Source organism: Alternaria ventricosa (assembly GCF_023758065.1).
Source record: "Alternaria ventricosa strain BMP 2768 chromosome Unknown scaffold_14, whole genome shotgun sequence".
Classification (NCBI taxonomy): Eukaryota; Fungi; Ascomycota; class Dothideomycetes; order Pleosporales; family Pleosporaceae; genus Alternaria; species Alternaria ventricosa.
The window spans coordinates 994,134-1,019,036 of NW_026055694.1; the positions used below are offsets into that span (position 1 = coordinate 994,134).

Genomic DNA, 24,903 nt, shown 5'->3' on the forward strand with positions numbered 1-24,903 from the left:
CGAGGTTAAGGCGCTCACAATTCCCGCATACTGGCCTTTTCTCATCGCAGCGAGTGTGACGGCGTTTGCAAGTGGCGCTGGAGCGACTCAGTCAGCCAGAAGTACAGGTTTTCGCGATGAGGATAGCAGCCAACGTACCAACCTTGATGGCATTAGCTTATCTCAGCATCGCAGCAGAGTTTCATAGATCACGGCACATACCTGTTCTACTGCGCGGGCCGCCTCTCCGCTTCTTTTTCAATCTTGTATCGCCACTCATTATTGGTTGAGGAGCAGTTGTAGAGTCGTGAGTGGATGGCTACGAAGATGCTTTCGGAGATCAGCGATCCGGCAAGTCCGAATCCGCTCTAGTGCGACGCGCCGTGCGCGTATGCGCGACATCCGCCGCGACGCCCATCGCACACGCACATCACATTTGGCAACCTTCACTTCCAAGGTTGCAATGCGGCTGTGTTCCTACTTTGGTATGTGACCAAGCGAAAGTCAATAGATCACCAATAGTTGCAGTCGGAGAAGGCCGGTTTCACGATGTCTTCATTGAGCTTTCGCGGGAGGAGCTGGTTGAACGCGCACTGGGCGAACAAGTCAGTTACCACACGCCACTTCAAGGGCTTACTGACCTGCCGCAGCTCCTTCTCCACGCCGGATCAGAAGATCGCGCGCATCTTTCCAACATCCTCTGGCCGTTAGGGGATCGAATGCTACATCTGGATAGAAGTGTGATCAGCAACATGGGCTGTGACGAGAAATTCCCCGTGGATACCAGCAGGGGTTTCAGGATGCTCTCGCAGCGCGCATATACTAGCGATCATCGACCGAAACGACCTTGTATCAATCACATGCTCGTATGGCCGAGGATTCGCAATGCTTCTTACACCCCACGACGTGGGGTACGAGCGTGCGAAAAGTGTACGCAAAGTTTACGAGAGTCCCCACAGTTGTTCGTGAGTTTCCGAAGTCAATCTGCTCAGCTCGTTCCTCGGAGCCACTCGTTCAGACTACTATGATTCAGCATCCCTGCGACCCCTGCCAGATCTGAGGGCTGTGTACTCTTCAGCTTCGCCAACTGTCTCTTTGGAGAAGACAGGAGACGTGCAAGGTCCTGCTGAGCACATATGTACCTGGCTCAGGGAACATCGAATTTGCTCTATCCTGGCTATGGTTGTTCTTGGAATGGAACGAGATGATGCCCGTGAGCGAAGAACAGGCCGTTGCAACATCGGCAAAACTCACCCTCGGACATCAGGATCAGGATCTTTCAGCAGAGCAAGAGAATGGCGCAATGGCGTTCGGCGGATTGTCGCAAACCCGATACGGCAATATTGGCTCCAAGAGAACGAGATCCAGTCAGACATTGGACTAGGATCCTCGCCAGGGGAAGTCAACAGGATTTTCCGTTTGATAACGTGGTACGAATGGGTGAAGTATAGCTGGTTGAGACAACGCGACATCTGGTAAGAATCAGCGAGCCATGACACCTGTCAGGTAGAAAAAGCAAAATACACACCGGCCTCTAATACCGACCCTGTCCCTGACGGAGATATTTGAGCAAAACCGCATCCAACAGCTGCTAGGAACGGGAGCAGCGGCACGCACGTGGATTATCTACCGGGAATCTCGCGTTCGAGGCCACATCGGCCAGCCGGCCCCATCTCCGCATGACTAGCGTAAACCCAATCAGCCTCACGCAACATTGGAAGTCAAGCAAAACGATCGCCCTCAGCGCCACAGTCCCTAGTAACTCCCGGTCGATCATAGGCTTGACCATATAATTTACGCAAGAAGAAAATAATGGAGCGTCATTTTGTGGGACCAAGACAGATGTCAGGTTGCGAAAAGGGTCCAGTTAAGGACTCAAGGATCCCCAATCGAATGATTATTGATCACGTCTTTCTTTCTGCGAACGCGTACGACTCGTTTCGATATCGGTTCCGAACTTCTGTCAAGAATGAGGCTGTTCGCCTGTCTTTTCTTGATGCAGACGTTCGCTGCTCAAGCCCTCCCCTTACAGGTGCGGCAAGAGGATTTTCGGAACTCGAACGTTTTCATCGACAATGGCGAACTTCCACGGGATAGGTCGATCTTCACGATCATATCACTGTTGTGCATGATGGTGTGTTCGCTATTACTGGGTAAGTTTTTCTTCCGTACCCAGTCGATCTCAAGGCCAGACGATGGCTTTTGCAACATGCATCACGCCATCAAGTTTGGACCAGTCGTGCGTTCACACTTTCTGACACAGACCATAGGTTCGCGGTTCGAGAAACTCAAACGCCGCATTTTGAGAAAGCACCGCCTCATGTCTGCGCTTGTCTTCATGCTATACGTACTGGTCTTGATGTTCATCATCTGTTCAGCCGTTCTTGTGGCAGGTCAGGGACTGTATACCTACGAACTCTGTGTTGCGGGAACATGGGTGTGCTTGATCTTCTACACGTTCATCAAAGCTATCATGTAAGTGCGTATCAGCGAAACCCGGCCATTTACTAATACATGGCAGCTATATTTTCTTGGTCGAACGTATCCATGTCGTCCGCGCGCCTTTCGTCAATAGGCGAAAAGACAAGATATACCTATGCTGCATGGCTATGATTGTCGTATTGTACAGTACCGTCGCCATCAACGCCTATCTCAACCATGTCACCGAGTTGCACGAATCGGACGGACGCTGCCACTTTGGCATTCGCGGCATCGCATCGATACCATTTACCGTGGTCAACTTCTTTACGAACATCATTCTGACTGTGGTTTTCTTTTACCTACTCTATCCGGTCGTAGGGTTACCCTGCGCATCAACTCTTTCCAGGATGTTCAAGAGGAAGTCAGATCAGATTGAGGATGCAGTGCATGGAGGACAGGATACGCCAGCTAGGAAGAATATCAAGACATTGCTGTGGAAGAGTATCATTGGATCGCTCTTGATAGAGATACCGACGGCGGCGAATATGGTACAATTCTTCCTTACCAGGGGTGAAGAGCTGGGCATGATATGCCTCACGATCTGTTTGGTGGACGTATGCTGGGACGCGCTCATAATCCACTGGCTTACGTTCAGCTCTTCGGCATCAGCGGCAGAGAAGGACTTGTCGCGATCGACATTGGTATCCAAAGAGGAGCTCGACCTGATCCCGGGACGAACTCTCTCACCATCAAAAAGTCGCGACGATGGGAAAACAAACACGCAATTTACGGCTGAAAAGCCAACAGACGCGAATCTGGCCGCGTTCGACTTCTCGTGTGAAGGCGCTCGAGACTCGACCACTGAGCTGATAAGGCCGGCACCTGTCAAGCAATGACATTAAACAAATAGTTCTCGTTACCATAAATTTGCATCAACGTTGTTTCCGTTCACCATCATACATCAATAACCCGACTTCCCTGGAACTATGCCGTAGCACGGTCCGCCCTTTCCAAACATCTTCTGCAGGTCCGCAACGATCACATCCGGTCTCTCATGCGCAGCAAAATGCCCACCCTTGTCGTGAACACTCTCATGAACGAGAGGACCTAGTGGCAGATGAGTCAGTGTAGGCCACAACCTCATCACCACGAGAATAACTCACCCAAAGTCTTCGCCCACACCCTTGGCACAACAGTAATCTCCTTGGGAAAGTGCGCAACGCCCAACTTCACCCGATCGATCCACGTCGTCGTCCGCTCTCGATTCGGAATTAGATCCGTAGGATTATGTTGCGCTTCGTAGTAGATCCTAACATGCGCATTGGGCCCTGCAGTGCTGAACCAGTATACACTAACCCAAGTAAGTACCTCATCGTCAGTCCAGGGATAGCCGTCGGTCCAGTCGATCAGCTTCTCGTAGATCCATGCCAGTAGAGCTACGGGGCTATCAGCGAATGCGTAGGAGAGTGTTTGTGGTTTCGTAGATTGCAGCTGGCGATACGCCTGGCCCTCGTTGAGAAACCATTCTGAGCGCTCGATTCCTTTGCTCTCGGCTTCTGTGTAAGGAGTAACAGCGTGCTGTAGAGCAAGTGCAGGCTGCGATGTGAACGTCGGTGCTTGCGCGCGCACCATATTGATGTGGCTCGCGAGCACATAGTCGGGATACAGCAACCCCATCGATCTCGTGATCCAAAACCCCCAATCACCGCCCTGCGTAACGTATTTATCGTATCCAAGGTCCTGCATCAACCGATGGCACGTCTCCGCGTATTGCGACAACGCAAAGCCAGGCTTGCTAATCCTCTGACTAAACCCAAAGTTCGGCAGAGATGGCGCAACGACGTGGAATGCGGGTTTCCCTTCTTTCTCGCCGGCTTCGAGGAGCGGAAGCAGTTTTGTGACTTCGAGGAAGGAGCCTGGCCAGCCGTGGCTGAAGAGGAGGGGTATGGCGTTGGGGTTTGAACTTCTTTTGTGGACGAAGTGTATGTCGATTTGGCCGAAACCGTCGACTTGGACTTTTTTGCGATAGTTGGGTAGCTTGTTCATCTTGGATTCGGCGTCTCGCCATGAGAAGTTTGTTTCCCAGTGTTTTGCTAGACGCTTGATGTCAGAGAGGGGTGAGCCGTAGGGCCATTGATCGGGTGTGTCGAGTTCATCTGGGAAGTCGGCATCTGAGAGCTTGCGTTTGAGCTTTTCGATTGCGGAGTCGGGCACTGATATTGTGTATGGTTCGGGTTCTGAAGCCATGGTGATTGTCTGGGAAGGGTTACGAATGTTGAAGTTGGCGATGTTGCAGGTACGCTCGTCCGCTCTCTAGGTTATGACGACCCCTCTTTTACGTCTCAAAGTACGACAGCGCCCTTTTAGCTATCTACGGACGCAGGAATTGACGTCACGAATTGATTATGTGTGGTTGCCTTGTCTGCTGCAGCGAGTAGTCACCTTTACAACGCTTACTAACGTCGCGCCTGCAGCATGCACGCGATCTAGACTTCCGCTGGGGTAGTTTCCCTTTTTCGAGATCATGTATTTCTCGATCGAGTAAGCGCTGGTCTTGGACCAAAGTTGTGCGGTCCTGCATTGCGCAACTGATGGCACTGTCACTCAAGCTGAGTAGTTGGTGGCGTGCGAGACGACGCAGCTGGGTATCGTCGAATAGTCGCTTGAATATTGAGGGCCCTGTTCTCTTTCAGTAGTTTACCTTGCACGATCAAAGCAAGTGGCTAGAAATCTGTCACAGAGTTGCAATGGGAAGAGCTTAAGAGCAACCTCATCAAGCAATAATTATATTTCCCAACAACTGGGCGGATACCGGATTTTTCGCAGCGTCCGTCGAGTCTATAAGCCCTCTCGACGTATATGAGATCAACTGTAATGCATATCAAAATATACTAAGCGTGCCCAGGTGTTCAATTGAATCAGGCAGACGACACAATAACGTCTGCAAGAGCCGAGCTAAGAGTAAGGGCCGTCTACGGTAATTACCCAAGACGATTGCAACAGAACAGCGCCTCTGTCGCTTCCACTGCGGTGTTTCTGCAAGAGGGCATCTCAACAATTTGCATAAAACAATGCATTACACACACGCAGAGTCTGTATACATTGACCAGCCGCGGGTAGCTTCAATCCGAACGAAGGCATGGTAACCCTTGTGTTTTCATTTTGCGACACGATAGTGCTTACTCTGACGTCACTGCGCTACTTCTCAGCTTCAGTTTCACCGAATGCAAAGAGCCACCGGAAAAATAGTTCTGACGCGTTCACAGAAAGTATAGAGCGGAAAAGCGCGAATTCGAAGTGGAACATGCCTGAAGTTTGGAGGCGACACAAGAAAATGAGATGAGATAAAGGTTTCGGGTTCGAAATATTAGGTATCGCATTATCGGTTTTAGGTGGTAATACAAGATTCGATCCATCCATCCCAACGTGATTCCATTACATCCTGACCATGACTAACCAGTCAATCCGTTCATGCTTGCCACCAAGGGCTTGAGGGTATCTACAAAGCGAGCATGGCAAGGGCGGCGGCACCGAGGATACCGACAGCCTGGGTAGCCTGGGCAGCGGCACCGGTGAACTCAGACATGGAAGCAGAGGGGGTCATGCTCATCATGCTCTCGCTGGCAGTAGGGGTACCGGTCATCATGGCGGAGGACATCTCGGAGGCCATGGAGGAAGCGGCAGACTCGACAGCGGAAGAGGCCTCAGACATGACAGAGGAAGCCATGGAGGAGGCGGAGGCGGCGGCAGAAGATGCCATAGAGGCGGCGGCGGATGTGGCGCTGGCGACAGCAGAGCCAGCCGCGGAGGAAGCAGCGCCGGCACCGGGGATGTTGATGGGAACACCAGCAGCCTTGCAGGTGTCCTGGACGGCGGAGATGGCCTTGGCCTGGTCGTCCTGCTCACAGGCACCCTGGACGCAAGGCTGGACCTTGCCGAGGAGCTCAGCACCCTTCTTGCAGTGGCACTCGAAGTCGGTGAGGGAGGAGCAGCCGTCGCTCTGGAGGGGAGCGAGGAAGCATTGAAGCTGAATAATGTTAGTTTACTTGTAGTTATAAAGGTGGTGGTAAGAACATACGGCGCAAGAGGGGATGTTGCTGAGCTGGGCAGAGCCAACGGAGGCCAGAGCGGCGAAGGCAGCGATGGTGAAGGTCTTCATTTTGACGGTTGTCTTGGTGTTGATACGGTGATCGGTGTAGTGAAAGTTCTTTGATGTATGTATAACGACAGTTGAAGCTTGCAGAAACTCGAACAGGAGGCTCCCATAAGCTCTTTATATCAAGCGGAACCGTAGGCCACCCGTGTCCAGGTGAGAAACAAGCTAGCACCCAAGTGGCTCCACACTGGGCGTGTTGTTCGCCCCCGTTCGAGATCTTCAAGCAGCCCCTGGAGGTATTGCTCGATGTGGTAGCGCGTGATGACACTACCCCAGACTACGCATCGCTAGCTGCGGCTCGTCGAGGCCGGACTTGTGAGGGCAGAGTCTATTGCCACACAACTAGGCGCGGCGCGCCTTGCCAGCGAATGGTCGTGAATCATGAAGATTGAAAGAAAGGAGATGGTACCGCGTAACTTTCTCTACATCTTCTGGAGTGTCATGTAGAAATTGCGAGGAGCGTGTAGTGTTATTGAACCGAGTAAGAAGCCACCCGATCGTCGATTGGACATCATTGGTGAGCATTGGTGTTGGGCGACGGCGAGCTCCAGCATAGAACAGGGATCGAATTGATCAAGGCGCCAAGAACCATGCCGCAGAGACTAGAAGCTTTTGCTGATTGGGTCTCATGAGGCCAGTGACGGTGCGGCCGTTCCCATCTAATCGCTTCCGGGACTAGTGCGAAGCGAGAAGATCCGGGGCAGCCCTGAGGCTGTGAAGCCACGCAACGAGGCAAAACCAACCACTATGTGCATCGTCGCTTTGCGCAGATCCTCAATCGTCAAAGTTTTCTCCTCCAGTCCGGCTGGGTGGCCATTGGATGGCGGCAAGCGCAAATGCGACACAAGAATCGATATATGGCGCAGGATCCAGTGTTACAAACCCCGCGACATCTCGACCATTCTCGGCCAAACATCCGGGATAATCCATGCTTACACCCTTTGGCTAAGCTCGGTCGCGCAGGAACATGGCTAACCCGCCGAACGGATGCGCCATCCGAACGTCCACCGCTGTCTGCGAAATTCCCGGCAAAAAGACGGTGGCATGGCGTAAGACTGGCGGCCTTGTTGTACCTGCATTCGTGTGTCTAGGCAGTTGTCAGAAATATGCTTGTGTACTCCTATTCTGAAAACACGAAATACCTACTTCTAGGCACAGGACACTTTCTCTTGAGTTACTTTGTGGTGGGTGTGCCGCCAATACGACCCTGTTGTTGAAGTGCAAGGGTTTAACCGTTCCTGCGTCATTTCGTGCGGAGGTGGCTTTCCTCCTCTGGAAGGATCTGACGATTCGGTCTGGCTCTCCATTCAACTTCCTCGGCAGCATGTGCTTGACCGCGCGCCGTTCAGCTGCTTTTGCGCAATCCTGGAGCTATGAAGCGGAGAACCCGGAAGATCTGGGGAAACAAGCATCGTCGCCGTGACCGCTGGGTTTTCCGTATCCACACGTTCGCGACAGTTTTGCGCAGTCATAAACGTGGTCGCAATGCAGGCAACATGTGCGCGGTGCTGACAGCAACTGACATGTGAGCTTTGCGGCGCAATATTACACTGCCATGCCGTACGAAGGAGAGGCTCACTCGTATCCCCTGCATGTCCCGCACATTCTGATGTGTGCACGCGAGCGTTGGGCATTGGATCGTCTAGCCACGACGAGTATTGGACGATCCGAAGTTGGTACCCATGTGAATGACCAGATGAGGGCTCTTACGTACAAATTACCGGTCACGTAACCCCATTGAGCTCCCAGCATTGCGTCCTGGGTTCCCAACTGCGGAGTAAGACCACTCGGCTCCTCCGCTTGGCATTTGTGCATTGGACCTTCCATCCAATCGCCATAGACCACCATCGTTTACTCAAAGCCTGGATTCTTTGCTTCCAAGGCTTGTTGGGATGCTCAACCCAGATCTCGGGAAGATGAAATACGCTGTAGTCGAAAGCATCACTGAGGTATCATATCTTGTCGACTTCGTTCAGCTTTCGTGCGCGAACCCGATGAAGCTTTTGGTGGATAGCTCGGGTTGGGTACTTCTTGTTGGTCTACTGCTATGTGTATGCAACGTTTTAATCGACTTGCGGGAGCAGTTCGAGGTCCCAGATTTCATGGCTGTGATAGAGAGCCACCAGGGAGTAGGATTTGATAGTCTCATCAGTGGATGTCTGGTATCGAAGGATGCTGGGCTGCTTGGAGCTAGGCGTTGTTGATGGTCGGCGCGGAGAAGTCTAGGGCCATGACACATATTCAGGTCGGAGATAGGTCCAACATCCATGCACTCTGTCTTCGTAAGAATGATCCATTACTGCAGTATTCCAAGCTCCACAGTCGTGGCCTTCACCGAGTCGCCCGACCCCAATAAACCGACCAGGTAGCAACCCTTCTGACGATGTCCGCGAAATGAGAGAGAAATGAAGATTAGAAAGTCATGAATACTTTGTAAAGAGTGGGATAAATGACTTGACGAGCTAAGCAACACTCAAGGTAGCAAGGTGTGCTCTAGGTACATCGTTATGAGGGAAGGTTTGGGCAGCGGAGATGATCAGATAAGATAGTGTTCGGCCTTAGCTCGGGTTAGCTCGCAAGGCGCGCTAGTGAAACTTCGCGATGGAGAGTCGACGACCAGCAGTCGGCCTCCCATATCATCATATACGTCAACACGTGAGTTGCTCCTATCACTGTCGCCCTGGTCGCGAACTTCCGCAGCTAATATTGATACAGTACTCCTCCCCTGTTCCACATCACCTAGTCGCCATGGCCGAAACTGCAGCTTCGCGACCTCTCAGCACGGCGGAACAGCTTATTCGATCCTCGTCGAAACGGACACGAGAGATATTCGCCGCCGATTTCGCGTCATCAGCGGCGCTAGATCACGCTTCAAATGGCAGCTTCTCGATCCACCCAACCACACCAGCGCCGTCGGCCGCCGCAGACCAGGCCAGCGTCGCATCGCGCATTCGCAACGAATATGAGCATGTACGCGAGCTACCACCCGCGCTAGCTGCGAAGATGGCCAGCGCAGCATCTACAGCGGCGGAGCGACGCAAGAAGATCAAGGCACAGAACGCTGAAGAGAAGGCCTCGGATCCTAAGATGCAGAAGATGATTGATGGCGTCTCAGAAAAGGCGAACAAGGCGCGTGACGCGCAGTCGATGCAGTTGGCAGTGAGGGCGGGAGGCAAGGGCGCTGCACCAAACGCTCATGGACCTACGCCAAGCAAAGACCAGACGTCCAGCGCATTGGTCAGGAAGGACGTGGTTCGTCAAGCGAAGCCCGACTGGCATGCGCCTTGGAAGGTCAAGACGGTCATCAGCGGACATATGGGATGGGTAAGTTATACGATAGTATTACACAAGAGAGCGACAGCGGCTGACTACGTATAGGTTCGATCGGTGGCTATGGAGCCTGGAAACCAATGGTTCGCGACCGGTGCCGCAGACAGGACGATCAAGCTTTGGGATCTGGCCAGCGGTCAACTAAAGATCACCTTGACAGGACACATCTCGGCAGTCAGAGGACTTGCAGTGAGCCCAAGGCATCCGTATCTCTTCTCTTGTGGAGAAGACAAGATGGTCAAATGCTGGGATCTCGAGACCAACAAAGTCATTCGACATTACCACGGCCACTTGAGCGGAGTCTACTCGCTTTCGCTCCATCCGACCGTCGATGTGCTCTGCACAGGAGGACGAGATGGTGTAGTCCGTGTTTGGGACATGCGATCGCGCAGCAATATTCATGTTCTCGGGGGCCACAAGGGAACGATTTCTTCGATCCAATGTCAAGAAGCCGAGCCCCAAGTCTTGTCTGGAAGCATGGACAGCACAATACGACTCTGGGACCTGGTCGCCGGAAAGACTCGTACGGTTCTCACACATCACAAGAAGTCGGTTCGCTCTCTTGCCACACATCCCACAGAGTTTACATTTGCATCTGGATCGGCGCAATCGGCGAAACAATGGCTATGCCCGAACGGCGATTTCATGCAGAACTTCTCGCCGGTCAACAGCATCATCAACACACTCTCTGTAAATGAGGATAACATCATGTTCGCCGGTAGCGACAACGGCGAAGCCTCGTTCTACGACTGGAAGACAGGCCATCGGTTCCAGCATGGCGAAAGTATCGCACAGCCGGGTTCTCTCGAAGCTGAAGCAGGTGTCATGTGCTCGACATTCGACAAAACCGGCCTGCGTCTCATCACTGGAGAGTCGGACAAGTCTATCAAGATTTGGAAGCAGGATGAGAACGCCACGGAAGAGACACACCCGCTCGACTGGAAGCCGACACTTGGACGACGGAAATTCTAGATGGATGTGATTGGGCCAGACGAGAAAGCTTGTGCATAGTACCGGAGTTGGAACGGCGTCATGAATGTAAACTATTGGGATCATGGCATTATCTGCATAGGAGGTTATACCAAGCAGGAGGAGCGCAGTCATTTCCACGGGGGTTGATAGCGCTCACAAACCTAGCGCAATACAGAAGCTTCATCAGGTGCTTCCTATGTTCTACACTTGTTGAGTTTATTGTGAGGCTGTCGAACAAGATACTAACGTTCGTATACTCGCTGGATACGATATACGCGGGTCGACGTCAGCAGTGGTCTAAGCTCGAAAGTGGGTTGTCCAAAGAACACCAAGCCTCCCGCACCCTCAGCCATCCCGCTCAAGATGCAGAAACGGGCGCCACCCGCACGATTATGGCCCCCGTGAAGCGCAGAGATCTGGTCTTCGCCGCTATCGCCGTCTTCATCGCCTGGGGGTACCTGACCCATTGGCAGCCCAAGCTGCACTACCTGCCCTACGCCTTCTTCGCCGGAGTACTCGCGACGCTTGCCCTGGGAGCATGGCTCACCTTCACGATCGCCTGGGACACAGACCTACGAAGCGGAGGAAAGGTTGACTATGGGCCGCGCCACGTCGCCTTCGTTGCGCCGGGCAGGTGGAAGGCTGAGCGGGAGGCTTTGGACATGAGGAACATGTACATGATGGAGCCGCTATACCCCGCGTCCTTCATGATATCAGACAGCATCGACGTGCTCATTGGGCTGATACTGCGCGACTTCGTGAAGAGCTGGTATGGCAGTATCAGCAAAAGCCCAACATTTGTCAACGAGGTGGACAATGCGATACGGGCTGCAATGGGCGAGATTCGGGAACGCATACTGGCAGTAGATATGGTCGAGACAGTCGTATCGCGCATGATACCTCTTATCACCGATCACTTGCGGGCGTCATACGAGGCAGAGCGCATAGTCCGCGGACGCAAGCTGTCGCGGAACATCACAGATTCTGAGGAGCTTGACCTGGCCATCGCAGCCAAATACAAGGAGGGCCGGTTGCACCCGGCAGCGTCGTTGGCATACTCGAATACCAAGCCTATACAGCAGCAACATCTACGAAGCATCGTCACGCGACTACTGCCAAAGATTATGCCTGCGAACATGTCAACCAGTCCCGCTGTCAATGTACTGATCAAAGAGCTTGTGGCCTGCGCAGTCCTCTCTCCTGTGATGCAGATGCTCGCTGACCCAGACACATGGAACCAACTTATGGAGGGATATGTAAGAAAATCCCCGCTCATAGTAAACCGTCGCTAATCTAGTCAGGGACGATCGTTGATACAGGAAAGGAAAACTGTCCGCAAGATTCGAGCTGCTCTCGATGAACATGCTCCGCCCTCACCGAAGAACCCCAAGAACGTCCAGTTTCCGAAGCTTGCGCCCGGCGATAACGAACGACGGTTCGAACGTTTCATACGAGCCATTAGGCAGACCAATACTCTTGCAGATGCTAGACGATTTCGCAGCGAAGTGTCAAGTCAACTGCGGAAGGATTCCACGGTAGAAGATCAAGACCCTATCTATCTGCGGCGCCTGGAAACAGCGCGACAAATCTTGGATACAAAGGTCACCAACCTCAGTGCTGGTGGCTCGGTGCGGGCAAAGGTTGCTGCACAGGAGAAGCCGAAGCACAAGCGTACTTCGTCCAAGTTCGCAAATGCGTCTCTGCGTGAAGTGCTGTACGATGCCTCAGGACTGTCTTGCTTCATGGAGTTCATGGACCAGGCGGACCTGATGCGGCTGGTGCAGTTTTGGATTGTGGTGGACGGTTTTCGCAATCCACTGGAAGTAGAGACTGAAGAAGCGCCGGACTATATAGGCTCTCTTCCTGCATGGACAGAGTCTGACCGTGCAGACCTGGCGCAGATCTACGACGGATATTTGTCGAACCCGGAGTTGAAGATACTTCCCGAAGCTCGACAAGCGGTCTCTGAGTTTCTCAAAGCCGGGCGGAAGGCAACTCCGCAGCAGTATCATAATGCGCGACGTTCTTTGCTACAAGCTCAGACGGCGGCGTACGAACAATTGCAGGAACCCTACTTCCGAAGGTTCAAGAAGTCCAACTTGTATTACAAATGGCTAGCCATGGACGAGGCAGCGAACGCGCAGAACAGCAGTGTGAATACAAGAACTGTAGCGCAAACACTCGACAATTCGTCTACGGCGGCACCTGCTATGATTCGCACCTCGTCTAGGCAGAAGAGCGCATTGCAGATACCACAAGGAGACTTGCGTCGAGCTGTCGCATCGTCATCAGATCTCAAAAGCCAAGGAGCCGTCAAAAACGCCGAGCCACCTGCACGACGTTCTTTGGATGTACACAGGTCATCATCTGCACGCGCACCTCTCTTCGACGAGGACTACGACTCAGATCCTCTTGCACACTCGACCGCAAGCCTCAACTCAGACTTTGGTCATGACCGCTCCAATGGCAACAATACGCAGGTCGTCGATGCTATGCAGGCTGCCATCATCGACATTATGGACGAGCCTGAGGGTTCAATATTCTACGAGCCGGGTCTGAAGTCGCCACTAGACAGTGTTTCCATGCGAGGATCCATCGATCTACCACGAGCGTCATCCCCAGCCCCACAAGCACAATTGCAGCAAAGCAAAGATAGTCTCAAGCCAAGCATAGCGTCCCTTGGCTTAGTTGGAGAGCCCAGAACGCGCGGTGTATTTGATGATGACCTGTTTGGCGATGAAGAAAGGTTCATGGAGGACGAGATCGATGACCCAGTCCCGAGGGGCAAAGCAGAGGAGGAAGAGATCCACGAGGCGGCGCCTGGAGACCTGGGGCTCGCCGAGGCTATCGATGCGCTTACTGCTGATATTGAGCGCCTGGTATCCCAAGAGTCTATCGTCGACTCGCTTACATCGAAAGCTGAGTTGACAAACAACGCTGCAGAACTGAGGATCTTGCGAAAATCGAAAGCCAGCCTTCAGCGGGAGATACAGAGAAAAGAGTTACAGCGTCAGCAGTACATCGTTCAAGAAAGCGACAACAGCTTGTACGGACGCGCGACTGTGTTCATTCAATCGATTATGGTCGGCACAGAGGAAGACGGCAAGGAGTATGCCATGTACGTCATCGAAGTACGACGACGTGCTGGCGACCAGATGCCTGCCGCTACTTGGGTCGTCTCTCGACGATACAGCGAGTTCCACGAACTGAACAAAAGACTTCGCGCCAAGTTTCCGCAAGTCCGAAATCTAGAGTTCCCGCGCCGGCAGATGATGCTGAAGCTCCAGAAAGACTTCCTGCACAAGAGAAGGCTTGGACTTGAGAAGTATTTAAGGGAGCTTCTACTCATTCCGGCTGTATGCCGCAGCCGCGAGTTACGCGCCTTCCTCTCACAAGCTGCGATCAGCCCCGCCGATGCCCTGCGAAACCAGGATCCAAACTCCAACGACTTCGTAACTCGCATCTACAACTCAGTTGCCGACGGCATGGAGGAATTCTTGGGCAACATACCAGTGCTCGACCAACTCTCAGTCGCAGGCCAGAACCTCATATCAGCCGCAACCACCCAGCTCGCCAACACAAACGGCGCGACTGCCCAACCCGGCAACCTTTCGTCTTCTGGCGTTCTCGTCGCCGGCGAACCCAACAACGACGCTGAAGCAGAAGCCGAACTTCTTGCCTTCGAAAACAAAGAGCTCGAACCCTTCGTAAAACCAATCTGCGACATCTTCCTCGAAACATTCGAACTAAACCGCGAGAACAACTGGCTCCGAGGCCGCGCTGTCGTCGTAGTCCTGCACCAACTTCTCGGCGGCACCATTGAGCGGAAAGTCCGCGAGTCCTTCGACAACCTGCTTTCAGAGAACAACATCGTCAAGTACATCGACACGCTGAAAGATAGCATGTGGCCTAACGGCAGGATGAAAGTCGGTGTTGAACGAACCAGCAAAGATAAAGAGAACAGCAGGAAGGCGGCGAGCGAGATTCTGAGCACTCTTGTGCCGGAGTTGGCGAGTAGTGTGGTGGGGAGGCAGAATGCGCAGTTGGCGGCGAAGAAGATTGAGGGGACCATTAATAATACCCGGTTGAAGTAAGTTTGTAGGATGGCTCTGGGATGGATGATACTAACGAGGATACAGTACGCATATTGCCTTTACGCTTCTGGACGAGATGGTGCAGGTTCTGTTTCCGGATGTTGGGTCGAAGTAATGTGCATGGGAAGATATGATACTATGAGGTATTGCATAGCTAGCATTATAGGCACTTAAGATCATAACAGGCGAATACTGCTTTTTAAAATATCACGTTCCTGAGTTCTTTTCCATTTGGCATAGTCTTCATGTTCGTGGTCACTCGCTCTTTCCTCTTCTTGCTTTCAGCACGTCATCAGAACAGAGGGCCCATCTTGATGGGGCAGCCACGCTCAATCAAACTTTCTGAACAGTGGTGAGATGTGTAGAGAATCTTTGTCTTGTTTCAATGCTCAGGAGTTGTTGTCCTTCTCGTTATTTCTGAGACACTAGCAAACAGGCGTGCATAGGCCTGAGCGTATCGGCGGGCACCTGCATCAGTCAGTTTCAGCACTTCTGTACCCCCGACCGGGACCCTATTAAGAGATTTTATCTCTTCAACTGACAGTAGAGCTCAGATATGCGAGGTCGCCGACGCTGCTCGCTGTCACCGTATCGACGCCCGCCGGCCCTCTTTCGGATGCTTCCCTTTCACCTCTCACCATATCCTGACGCGCCTTGTTGCAGTGCTGAAAGTGACTAATGCAGACCTCCAGATTCTTATGCACGAATGTTTGCTGATGGATACGGCACTCGCGGTATTATCTCGCCCGCTTTTTCACCGCTTGACATCTCACTCTCACCTCTCACCACACCGTGCAGGGTTTTCCCGACGGCTAGCGTCCGCACAAAAGATACAGTTGCTCCTTCCCAACGGAGACTATTACCAACACAATCTCTACAGCGACGCATCTTCTCGCAGATCTTGCTAAACCCTACGCCTGAACTAGCTCACGATGTCCGGACGCGGCGGCGGACGCAATCCACGAGGTGGCCGTGGCGGAAGAGGTGGCAGAGGCGGAGATCGCGGTCGTGGACGTGGTGGTTCTACCCAAGGCAGGCACGATCGTAACACAAAGGATTCCAAGCCCGCGAGGGCCAAAGAGACGGATGAGCAAAGAGCGGCACGAAAGTCCTATAGCTCATGGAAGCGCCGCCTTGGTGAGGCAGAAACTGATCCAACGACCATGCGACGCCTCTGGGAGGGTGCTTTTTGCATACTCGAAGCTGGAGACCGAGACTGGCGACAGCAGCTCCCCCAAGACCTCAACGACGATTCGGATGATGAGAGTGGTCATCGTCATATCCTCGCCATTCTGAACTCAAAGGTTATCGGCTCGGACTACGACACCTTCCTCAGCAACGCCCGCCATTTCCTGCTTACGCTCACGCATTCCTCACTCCTTCGATGTCTCGCGGTTGACACCCACGTCGGTTCCATCTACAACCTCTTCGGTGGTGTCGGTGGGCGGACTGCAGTCTCATATCTCCAGCGGGTTTGCAAGGCTCTGGTGGCAGCTCGGACATCTTCTTCGGCATCTACCAAGGACCACAAGACGACGCTTCTCGCCATGGCGACGGCTCTCTTCGAGCTATTGAGACGTGAGCGTAGAGCCCGGTTCAACGATGAGATCATACCGCTGGCGGACTCCATCCAGGCTGTAAGCGACCTCTACAAAGACTTGGTATCGCCAGATACCTCAACACGGACAAGCATTCGCCTCAATGACATTCGAGCCCTGGTAGCTAGAGCGCACGGTCTCCTCGCCGATCCCACTGGTGAAAATGGGGTTGGAGACGACAACAATGTTGACGGCCCCGCGTCGTTCTACCCGAGAGACCTTGTAGTGCCCTCAGATCGGTTTGACAACGACAAAAAGGACATTGGCGACATGGTAATCTTCCCGACCCGGGATGAGATCATAAGCGATGCGAAGGAATTCTTGCCCTATACCGATCCTGACCAGCCACACTTCCTTGAGGATCGCGTGCAACGCCACATTGATACTTACTTCCGCCTCTTGCGCCACGATATCTTCGGTGAGCTGAAGGGGTCATTGGCTGGAATCATGCATGCTGTATCGCAAGACGCCAACACTTTGCTCCACCCCAATCTCAACATAGGAGATATACGCGCCAATCAGTACACCAACTCACGTGTTAGCTACGTCGCGCTCGATAAGCGGGTGGGATTACAAGCTCAAATGGAGTTCCTCCAGCCTGCGACAGTCCGTAAGAGGAGTGTTGCCCAGAAGGTGAATTGGTGGGAGGAGTCCAGACGATTCGACGAAGGGTCGCTTTTGTCTTTCATATGGATCCAGGACACTGTCGTTCAACATGTCTTCCTTACTGTCTCGAATAAGGATACCGATCCGACAAAGGAGTATAGCTTGACACACCACAACCAATTGGCCTACGTGACGGCAAGTCTGGTAACTCAAGATCGAGCAACGGTCAAGATGCTCATGCAAGCCAACATCGGAGCAGCCCGTGGTATTCTGCTAGAGTTCCCGAAGGTCATGCCGGCGACCTTTTCACCCACTTTGGAAAGCCTACAGGCGATGCAGCGACTGAATCGTCTACCGTTTCAGCAGTGGATCGTCCCAGACAAATACATTGACCGTCCTTCAACGACTAGGACTCACGAAATTCCTCCACCTCTATACGCGCGCGCGCCTGGCTTCAAGTTCCCCGTGACTGCTCTCCTGAAAGATGGCAACAAAGAAGACTCTTTTTCTATCGAACCAACATCATCATGTGACGACCAGGCGTTACTCGATAAGCTGGAGGCCAAAACGCAACTTGACCGTGGACAGTGTCGCGCGCTCATTGCTGCGCTAACCCGAGAGTTCGCCTTCATCCAAGGACCTCCAGGAACGGGAAAAAGCTTTTTGGGCCTACAGATCATGCGGATACTGCTGGGGATCAAGGAGAACAGCGATCTCGGTCCTATACTCATCGTGTGTTACACTAACCACGCCTTGGATCAGTTCCTCGAACACCTAATCGATATCGGCGTCCACAAGCTCATCCGGGTTGGCGGCATGAGCAAGTCCAAGAAGCTTCTCAACCACAACCTGCGCACCGTCGGCGAATTGGAGACGAAGACCAAGTCAGAGAAGTATATGGCGGCGATGAACTATCAGGATCTAGATCGGAATGAGAAGGAGGCCAAGATGCTCTTTGGTGGTCTTCATGGCTTGTCGAAGCGTCCGGACTGGCATAAGCTCAAAGGCCATATCCACGAAGAATATCCGAAGATCTACAATCAGTTCCGTTCTGTCGATGACGAAGGCTTCAAGACAGCCGGCCGCCACCCATTCGATGTATGGATCGCCGGTACTGAGGCATATGGCCAAACCTCATTAACTCAAAGCGAGTTACAGCAGATAATCCAGCGGGCGACTGCAAGCGTGTTCTCTTTGTCAATGCTTGAGAGAAGCGCACTTGTCGCCTCCTGGGTATCGCAAGCTCAAGGAAACAAGGTCAGCGAGCTCTTCGAAATCGTCAATAGTGCAGCCAAGACTCAACGACAATTGAGCAATATCCATGAGGAGTTGAACCGACGACTGCTAGAAGAGGCTGAAGTCATTGGGGTTACCACGTCCGGCTTGGCGAAACGTATCTCGGTTCTCCAGCAGGTGAAGTGTAAGGTGATCATCTGCGAGGAAGCCGGTGAGGTCATGGAGAGTCACATGATCTCGGCGATGCTTCCCGATGTTGAGCATCTCATCCAGATTGGTGATCACGAGCAGCTTCGGCCCTCTGTCAGCAACTTCCGCGACTTATCGCTCGAGAGCGAGCGAGGAAAGCTTCACGCGCTCGATAGGAGTCAGTTCGAGCGACTCTCGATCGGTGAGCCCGGGCGGCCTCTGATGCCTGTTGCTCAACTGAATGTACAGCGTCGAATGCGCCCGCAAATCTCTACGCTGATTCGCGAAACCATCTACGATAAGCTCAAGGACCATCCGTCTACCATCGAGCTGCCGGATGTTGTTGGTATGCGCCGCAATGTCTTCTGGCTCGACCACACCAACTTCGAAAACGAGAAGGGTGCAGATACACATGATACGAAGTCCAAGTCCAACTTGTGGGAAGTCAAGATGGTGCATGTCATGGTCCGGCATATCGTTCGGCAGGGTGTGTACAAGCCCGATGACATCGCAGTCTTAACCCCATACACTGGCCAGCTTCAGAAACTCCGCGCCGCGATGAGCAGCGATTTTGAGATCTGCCTCAGTGATCGAGATCGAGAAGCGCTTGAGAGGGACGGTTTCGCTGTAGAAGACAACGATACAGCAAAGACCGCAGTACCCGCTCACGAGAGTTACCAGGGCAAGCCGCTGGAGAAGAAACAATTGTCGGAACTATTGAGGGTTGCGACGGTCGATAATTTCCAAGGAGAAGAGGCGAAGATCATCATTGTGTCTCTTGTGCGAAGCAACGATAGACAGAACGTCGGCTTTCTCAAAACGACAAACCGTATCAACGTTTTGCTGAGTCGCGCTCAACATGGCATGTACCTCATAGGTAATGCAGACACCTACTCTAGCGTCGACATGTGGCAGAAAGTCATCGGGATGCTACGTGCGACCGAATCAGTTGGGAAAGCTCTGGCTTTGCGTTGCCCTCGACACCCTGATACCGACGCCCAAGTACAGCAGCCTGACGACTTTCACAAGTTGAGCCCTGAAGGTGGTTGTAGGGAAGCATGCGCCGACCGTCTCGACTGCGGCCATCAATGTGGGGCCCGATGTCACTCGGAAGCCATGCATGAGGTTTTCCTTTGCGAGCAGCCGTGTCAGCGCCGGCATCAGCCCTGCGACCATGCATGCCAGAAGGCTACATGTGGAGAGCCTTGTGGGAAGTGTATGATATTGATGGACCACGTACAGCTTCCATGTGGTCATGTCAAGCACGGCGTCGCCTGTCATCTCACCCAGAATCCTACCAGCATACCCTGCGACGTCAAGATCTCGAAGCGTGTACCTGGCTGCGAACACGATGTAGTCTTGAAGTGCTCGGTAGATGTCTCCAAGAAAGACTTCAAGTGCCCTACACTGTGCAACACACCTCTATCGTGTGGTCATCCATGCCCCGGAACCTGCGCTCAGTGCAATACCAAGGATATGTACGATCAGCCGGTGGTGAAGCACGCTACTTGCAGGAAGACCTGTGGTAGAAAGCATGGGACTTGCAATCACGACTGTAATCGCCGATGTCACGATGGTACGGATTGCGGTCTTTGTCAAGCGCCTTGCGAAGTAAGTGATACCTATCGATTTTGTGACACTTCTCTAATCTCATTCAGGTACGTTGCAAACATACCAAGTGTCCACAGAGGTGCCACGAGCCCTGTGCTCCGTGCGTTGAGCCTTGTGCATGGTCCTGCGAGCATCAAGGCGATTGCAAAATGCCTTGCTCGGCCCCGTGTAGCCGCTTACCATGCGACGAGCGATGCACCAAGCTTCTCCCGTGCGGTCATCAGTGTCCGAGCATTTGTGGGGAAGTATGCCCGGTCGAGTATTGTCAAGAGTGTGGCATGAAGCCGGAGGAAGAGCCAGACTTGATCATGGGGTCTCGTTATGCTAAAATCGACCTGGATCAATCGCCCATAGTCGTTCTCGGTTGCGGTCACTTCTTCACCACCGAAACTCTGGATGGAGTCGTCGGCCTCAAAGACGTGTATAGCGTCGATACGAAGACGGGCGCCTTTACCGGACTGATTGAGGACGCCGAGCTGTCCGCATCGATTCCAAAATGCCCCAAGTGTCGAGAGCCTGTCAAGCAGTATATTACCCAGCGCTACAACCGGCTCATCAACCGAGCTGTCATCGATGAGATGTCCAAGCGCTTCATCGTCAACGGTCAACAAGACTTGCAGCAACTAGAAGGCCAGCTCATGGAAGTCAGGAAGGACCTCGAAAAGTCGCGCATGTCGGTTGTTCCCGATAAGCCAGTTCAGCTCCGCGGTCAGGAAGCTCACGAGTTCACCATGCAGTCCATCAACGACGAGATTAATAATCGCGCAAAGGATACTACCAATCTACTAAACGCAGTTAAGGCGTTTCAGCGTAGGATGGATATCCGACACCAACCAACGTACAAGCTGCACCAGGCGACCGTGAATAGTATGGCGCGAAGTGAACCACTGGATGTTGAGCTCGCAAGGTTGACAATTGACTCTTCCGAAAAATCTGCCCAACGGGATCGGGATCAACGCATCACCCTCGGCGGTCTCCTGCTCGAAATCAAGGTACGCTGCTTAGTGCTAGAGGAGAACTTCGAGATCATGCGTACTGTGGATCAGAAGCATTTCCAGAGTACCTTGCCTCTCAAATTTCCCAGTGGTTCACCCGTCGCCAAGACGGATCAATTCCTCAAAGACGCGAAGAGGCTCATTGATGACTGCATACGTGAGAGTCTGCCTAAACTTGCGGTTGAGGCTACACTGCACTACGCCCGAATCGCCCAGTTCTTCGGTAGTGCCCAGTCTGGTCAGAACAACGATCGGTCGAAGGCTATGAACTACCGCAACACCGCCAAAGATCTGTTGACGAAGGCGGACAAGCTTTGCGAGAGTTCCTTCAGTGGACGGGACAACTTGCGACAAGCTGTCGTCGCTGCATCGAAGATGCTCAGCAAGGATGTCTACGAGGCAGTGTCCAAGGAAGAACTAGAGTCTATCAAGAAGGCCATGGTCAGCGGACGTGGCGGTATCGCGACTCACTCTGGACATTGGTACAAGTGTGTCAACGGCCATCCAGTAAGTTTCTCCTGCTCGATTTCACATGTCATAACCTAACACAACGCAGTTCGCCATCGGAGAATGCGGTATGCCCATGCAGCAAGCGCGCTGTCCGGAATGTGGTCAGCCCGTCGGTGGCCAGAACCATACTGCCGTCGCTGGAGTATCACGCGCCAGGGAGATGGAGGATTGAGGAAAGATGGATTGGCGCTTCGGTGATATTGCGAAGCTATGTGCATCGTTCTAGCCTCACCTAAATTGTTCTGTCGGTAGATGAGTGCCGTAGATCTCGATTATCTTCGCCCAAGCTCTTGCGATGTACCTGTATACGCTATCACAATGCATCAGCACTGCTTTGAATCGTACTATCGTTGCAGATGTTGTTCGTGAATCGCGTTGTGAGTGAAATGATAGTACGTAACGTAATAGGGTGAGATAGCGAGACCCACGCTTTATCTTTGACCCTGACTGACAATGGTTCTCGTCGACTTCCAAAACCAGGCCTGCGCCGTGGACGAGCACTTGTGCAGATAGCCGTCAGCCGTTATTTGACGGTGAAAGCACCAAAAGAAAATGCGCTCCGTTTATAAACGAAATACTGTTTGCAGATCAATGCGATGGCCAAGTTCACGATGTCTTGACGGCAGCTGGGAAAACGGCGCTTGGTGTTCTGCTATCTGGGCAGTAGTGCCGAATTGCCGGCGACTAATTGCGATGTGCAGTGTCGCTTGTCAGTTTTCAGGTTGGCAATCCTCCCTTGGCATATCGCGACGAACATATGGGATTGGCGATATTCCATAGACGCCGTACCTGGAAGAGCACCTCAGTGCTACACGACATAGGCGCATTCGCGACGCATCACCAGCCATGCACGCGACAAAACGAGGCTGCGAAGAACACGATATGCACCTCATCCGTCCCTGCAGCACACGAATTGAGGCCATGTGGGCTGCCCTGGAGACGGCAGCGCAAACCCCTGCCATGCTTAAAAAGTGGAAATTTGACCCTTCCACTAGCGACGTCGTTGCCCGCTCTGATTGGCCTGCTCAGAAGCTTCTCCGCGCTTCCAGGAGATGAGACACCTTGCCCTGAGCGCCGCCAACCGCCATCGCACGCCGGCGACTCCATCGCGTGATCACGATCTCGTCGTGTTTGGAGTTGTCATGGCCATCCAGCGGGCGAACAAACGGGGTGCTTGCAAAAGAAAAGAAACCGTCAAACTGTCAAACGTCGCAAGAAAACTGGAGGGCCCCAACCAAACAGAAGCAGCACAGCATAAAGGAGTTACCGCGATCAGCGAATCACTTTCGCTTGCGCTGCCAATATCCCCATTCCAATTACCATTCTGCGTCGCCCGCCTCAGGCCCCGTCACAAGATTGGTGTAGTAATCTTATTTTTTCCCCATCCGTTAGCCGCTTTCCCACGCCCCCTCCCCCCAAAGGAAACACACAGGCGAGCAAACCTATCGTGAAGGGAGCGCGTGAGCCCTGTGCCCGTAGTTTCAAATACAGCCGGGGATCCTCCCTTCTCATCTCTCGCTCTCTCTTCGTACCGCAAACCTTTACGCTCATTACACTTTTTTGCTCCCTGCAGTTTTTTACTGTCAGTCAGACTGTCTGTTCAACGCGTCGTCATCCTCAAGCAGACTTTCTCCACACTCTCTTATTAAACTCAACGTCTGTCGGTCCGTTGCTGTCCAACACGTCATACGAAGCCCTAAACACACTCGCTGTAATTACGATCATTCAACACGAGACAAGACTATCAAGATGAAGTACAACACTATCACGTTGGCGTTGGGTGCGCTTGCTATGGGTGTGACCGCTCAGGGTGTTGCGTAAGTTTACCCCATTCTCCACACCTGTTCATCTGCGGTTGCTGCCTCACCCGCAAACGCGACGCGACTACCACACGGCTTACCCGCGATAATCATCATGACTACAATGTAGATCCATGCTAACATGCTGGTGACGTAGGCCCGAAGTCCAGTCGTCCGTCCTCATGGAGCTCGCGCAGGCGATCCCTTCTGATCAAGTCGCGTACGCAGTCGCCTCAGCGTCTGCTTTCGCCGCTGAGATGGCTTCCTCGCTCGCTGCTGGCAACACACCTGCCTGGTACCAGGCGCTTCCTACCGACGTTCAGAGCCTGCTGCCCGAGATCTACCCGGCCATGGTCACACCGACACCTACCCCCACTCCTACCCCATCATCGTCGTCGAGCGCGTACGTCGCGAAGAGCAGCAGTGTTGTTGAGACATCCAGCTCCGCCATGGTTACCCCTTACCCCACTGGAAGCAACAGCACCATGGCCATGCCTACCATGAGCGCCACCGGCAGCGTCACCGTCTCACTGAGCCCCAGCGGCAGTGCTTCGCCCTCCCCAGAGACCCCACCTTTCGAGGGTGCAGCTTCCAAGATGTCCGTCGGCGCTGGTCTCGGCGCTGTGGTTATGCTTGCCATGCTCACTTTGTAGACATACCTTGGCGTGTCTATGAACTTTGCTACTGTACCTTCGTAGCACTGGTCCGCTGAGTACGGGTAGCGGCTGGTTGCTCCTTTCTTCACTCTAACGTTTCTTTACGACGCGATGCTCTTATCCTTTCTTGGGGAAAATGATTCGCAATATACCTTTTTGACTTTTTTGGTGCTTGACGAGGGGAGGGAGGAAAGACAGGGTGGATTGATGCATCTTTATGCGATGGGTAGCTTTCCGGCTGGGATTGTTGTAGTTGTCTGGTTTGGTGGATCCAAGGACGTGGATGTTGCCGGATGATGGATGGTGGGTAGATAGTAATCCGTAGTAGCTTAATATTTAATCAGTCGACGCAGAAAGATGGGAAAGACCCAGCCCAATGTATGCCTGAGGGTGATGAGACGTTCAAGGTGAAACGGTCTAGTTATATAACGTTCGAGCACGTCCGTGAGGGGAGGGGGCTTGTAAGCAACACGCGTCTTCCTCGTGTTGGGCTGAACCTAGACCCACGCCGTTTCCCTACACTGACCCACAGTTGGCACTGACAGAATCGACGTCAGCTTGTTACGAAAATAGAACGATGTGTTGAGAGTACACGAGGCCTAAAGACTGACGTCCGTTGTGGCCGGTTCTCGTGCGTTACACTTGGTTTGCGATGGGCTTGGAAGCTGCTACGCATATCCTGCTCTCAACGCATGGTTCTATAGCAGTGACAGATGGAGCGGCCGGAAGTCTTGTTCTTGCTCGATGGTGG

The 24,903-nt window shown here is 53.0% G+C and overlaps 8 protein-coding genes across 8 annotated transcripts; 6 read left to right on the forward strand and 2 right to left on the reverse strand.

The window, feature by feature from the left end:
• Window positions 1-2,412: 2,412 nt before the first annotated feature.
• Window positions 2,413-3,296, forward strand: J4E93_007902 (uncharacterized protein; the record flags this gene model as incomplete). The annotated part of the gene is made up of 3 exons (XM_049345805.1): window positions 2,413-2,416; window positions 2,448-2,454; window positions 2,501-3,296. The coding sequence occupies 3 exons, from the start codon at window positions 2,413-2,415 to the stop codon at window positions 3,294-3,296; spliced, it is 807 nt and encodes a 268-aa protein (XP_049197332.1).
• A 65-nt stretch (window positions 3,297-3,361) lies between these two features.
• Window positions 3,362-4,647, reverse strand: J4E93_007903 (uncharacterized protein; the record flags this gene model as incomplete). The annotated part of the gene is made up of 2 exons (XM_049345806.1): window positions 3,362-3,507; window positions 3,564-4,647. 2 exons carry the CDS (start codon window positions 4,645-4,647, stop codon window positions 3,362-3,364), a joined length of 1,230 nt encoding a protein of 409 aa, XP_049197333.1.
• A 1,252-nt stretch (window positions 4,648-5,899) lies between these two features.
• J4E93_007904 (uncharacterized protein) lies at window positions 5,900-6,559 on the reverse strand (the record flags this gene model as incomplete). The annotated part of the gene is made up of 2 exons (XM_049345807.1): window positions 5,900-6,427; window positions 6,479-6,559. The coding sequence occupies 2 exons, from the start codon at window positions 6,557-6,559 to the stop codon at window positions 5,900-5,902; spliced, it is 609 nt and encodes a 202-aa protein (XP_049197334.1).
• Window positions 6,560-9,304: 2,745 nt separating this feature from the next.
• On the forward strand, window positions 9,305-10,858 carry PRP46 (pre-mRNA-splicing factor prp46; the record flags this gene model as incomplete). The annotated part of the gene is made up of 2 exons (XM_049345808.1): window positions 9,305-9,880; window positions 9,935-10,858. 2 exons carry the CDS (start codon window positions 9,305-9,307, stop codon window positions 10,856-10,858), a joined length of 1,500 nt encoding a protein of 499 aa, XP_049197335.1.
• Window positions 10,859-11,250: 392 nt separating this feature from the next.
• J4E93_007906 (uncharacterized protein) lies at window positions 11,251-15,067 on the forward strand (the record flags this gene model as incomplete). Its single annotated transcript, XM_049345809.1, has 3 exons — window positions 11,251-12,114; window positions 12,160-14,948; window positions 14,998-15,067. The coding sequence occupies 3 exons, from the start codon at window positions 11,251-11,253 to the stop codon at window positions 15,065-15,067; spliced, it is 3,723 nt and encodes a 1,240-aa protein (XP_049197336.1).
• An 817-nt stretch (window positions 15,068-15,884) lies between these two features.
• J4E93_007907 (uncharacterized protein) lies at window positions 15,885-20,196 on the forward strand (the record flags this gene model as incomplete). The annotated part of the gene is made up of 2 exons (XM_049345810.1): window positions 15,885-19,990; window positions 20,100-20,196. 2 exons carry the CDS (start codon window positions 15,885-15,887, stop codon window positions 20,194-20,196), a joined length of 4,203 nt encoding a protein of 1,400 aa, XP_049197337.1.
• A 274-nt stretch (window positions 20,197-20,470) lies between these two features.
• J4E93_007908 (uncharacterized protein) lies at window positions 20,471-21,869 on the forward strand (the record flags this gene model as incomplete). The annotated part of the gene is made up of 2 exons (XM_049345811.1): window positions 20,471-21,694; window positions 21,744-21,869. The coding sequence occupies 2 exons, from the start codon at window positions 20,471-20,473 to the stop codon at window positions 21,867-21,869; spliced, it is 1,350 nt and encodes a 449-aa protein (XP_049197338.1).
• A 1,577-nt stretch (window positions 21,870-23,446) lies between these two features.
• Window positions 23,447-24,149, forward strand: J4E93_007909 (uncharacterized protein; the record flags this gene model as incomplete). Its single annotated transcript, XM_049345812.1, has 2 exons — window positions 23,447-23,451; window positions 23,654-24,149. 2 exons carry the CDS (start codon window positions 23,447-23,449, stop codon window positions 24,147-24,149), a joined length of 501 nt encoding a protein of 166 aa, XP_049197339.1.
• Between the last annotated feature and the right edge of the window lie 754 nt (window positions 24,150-24,903).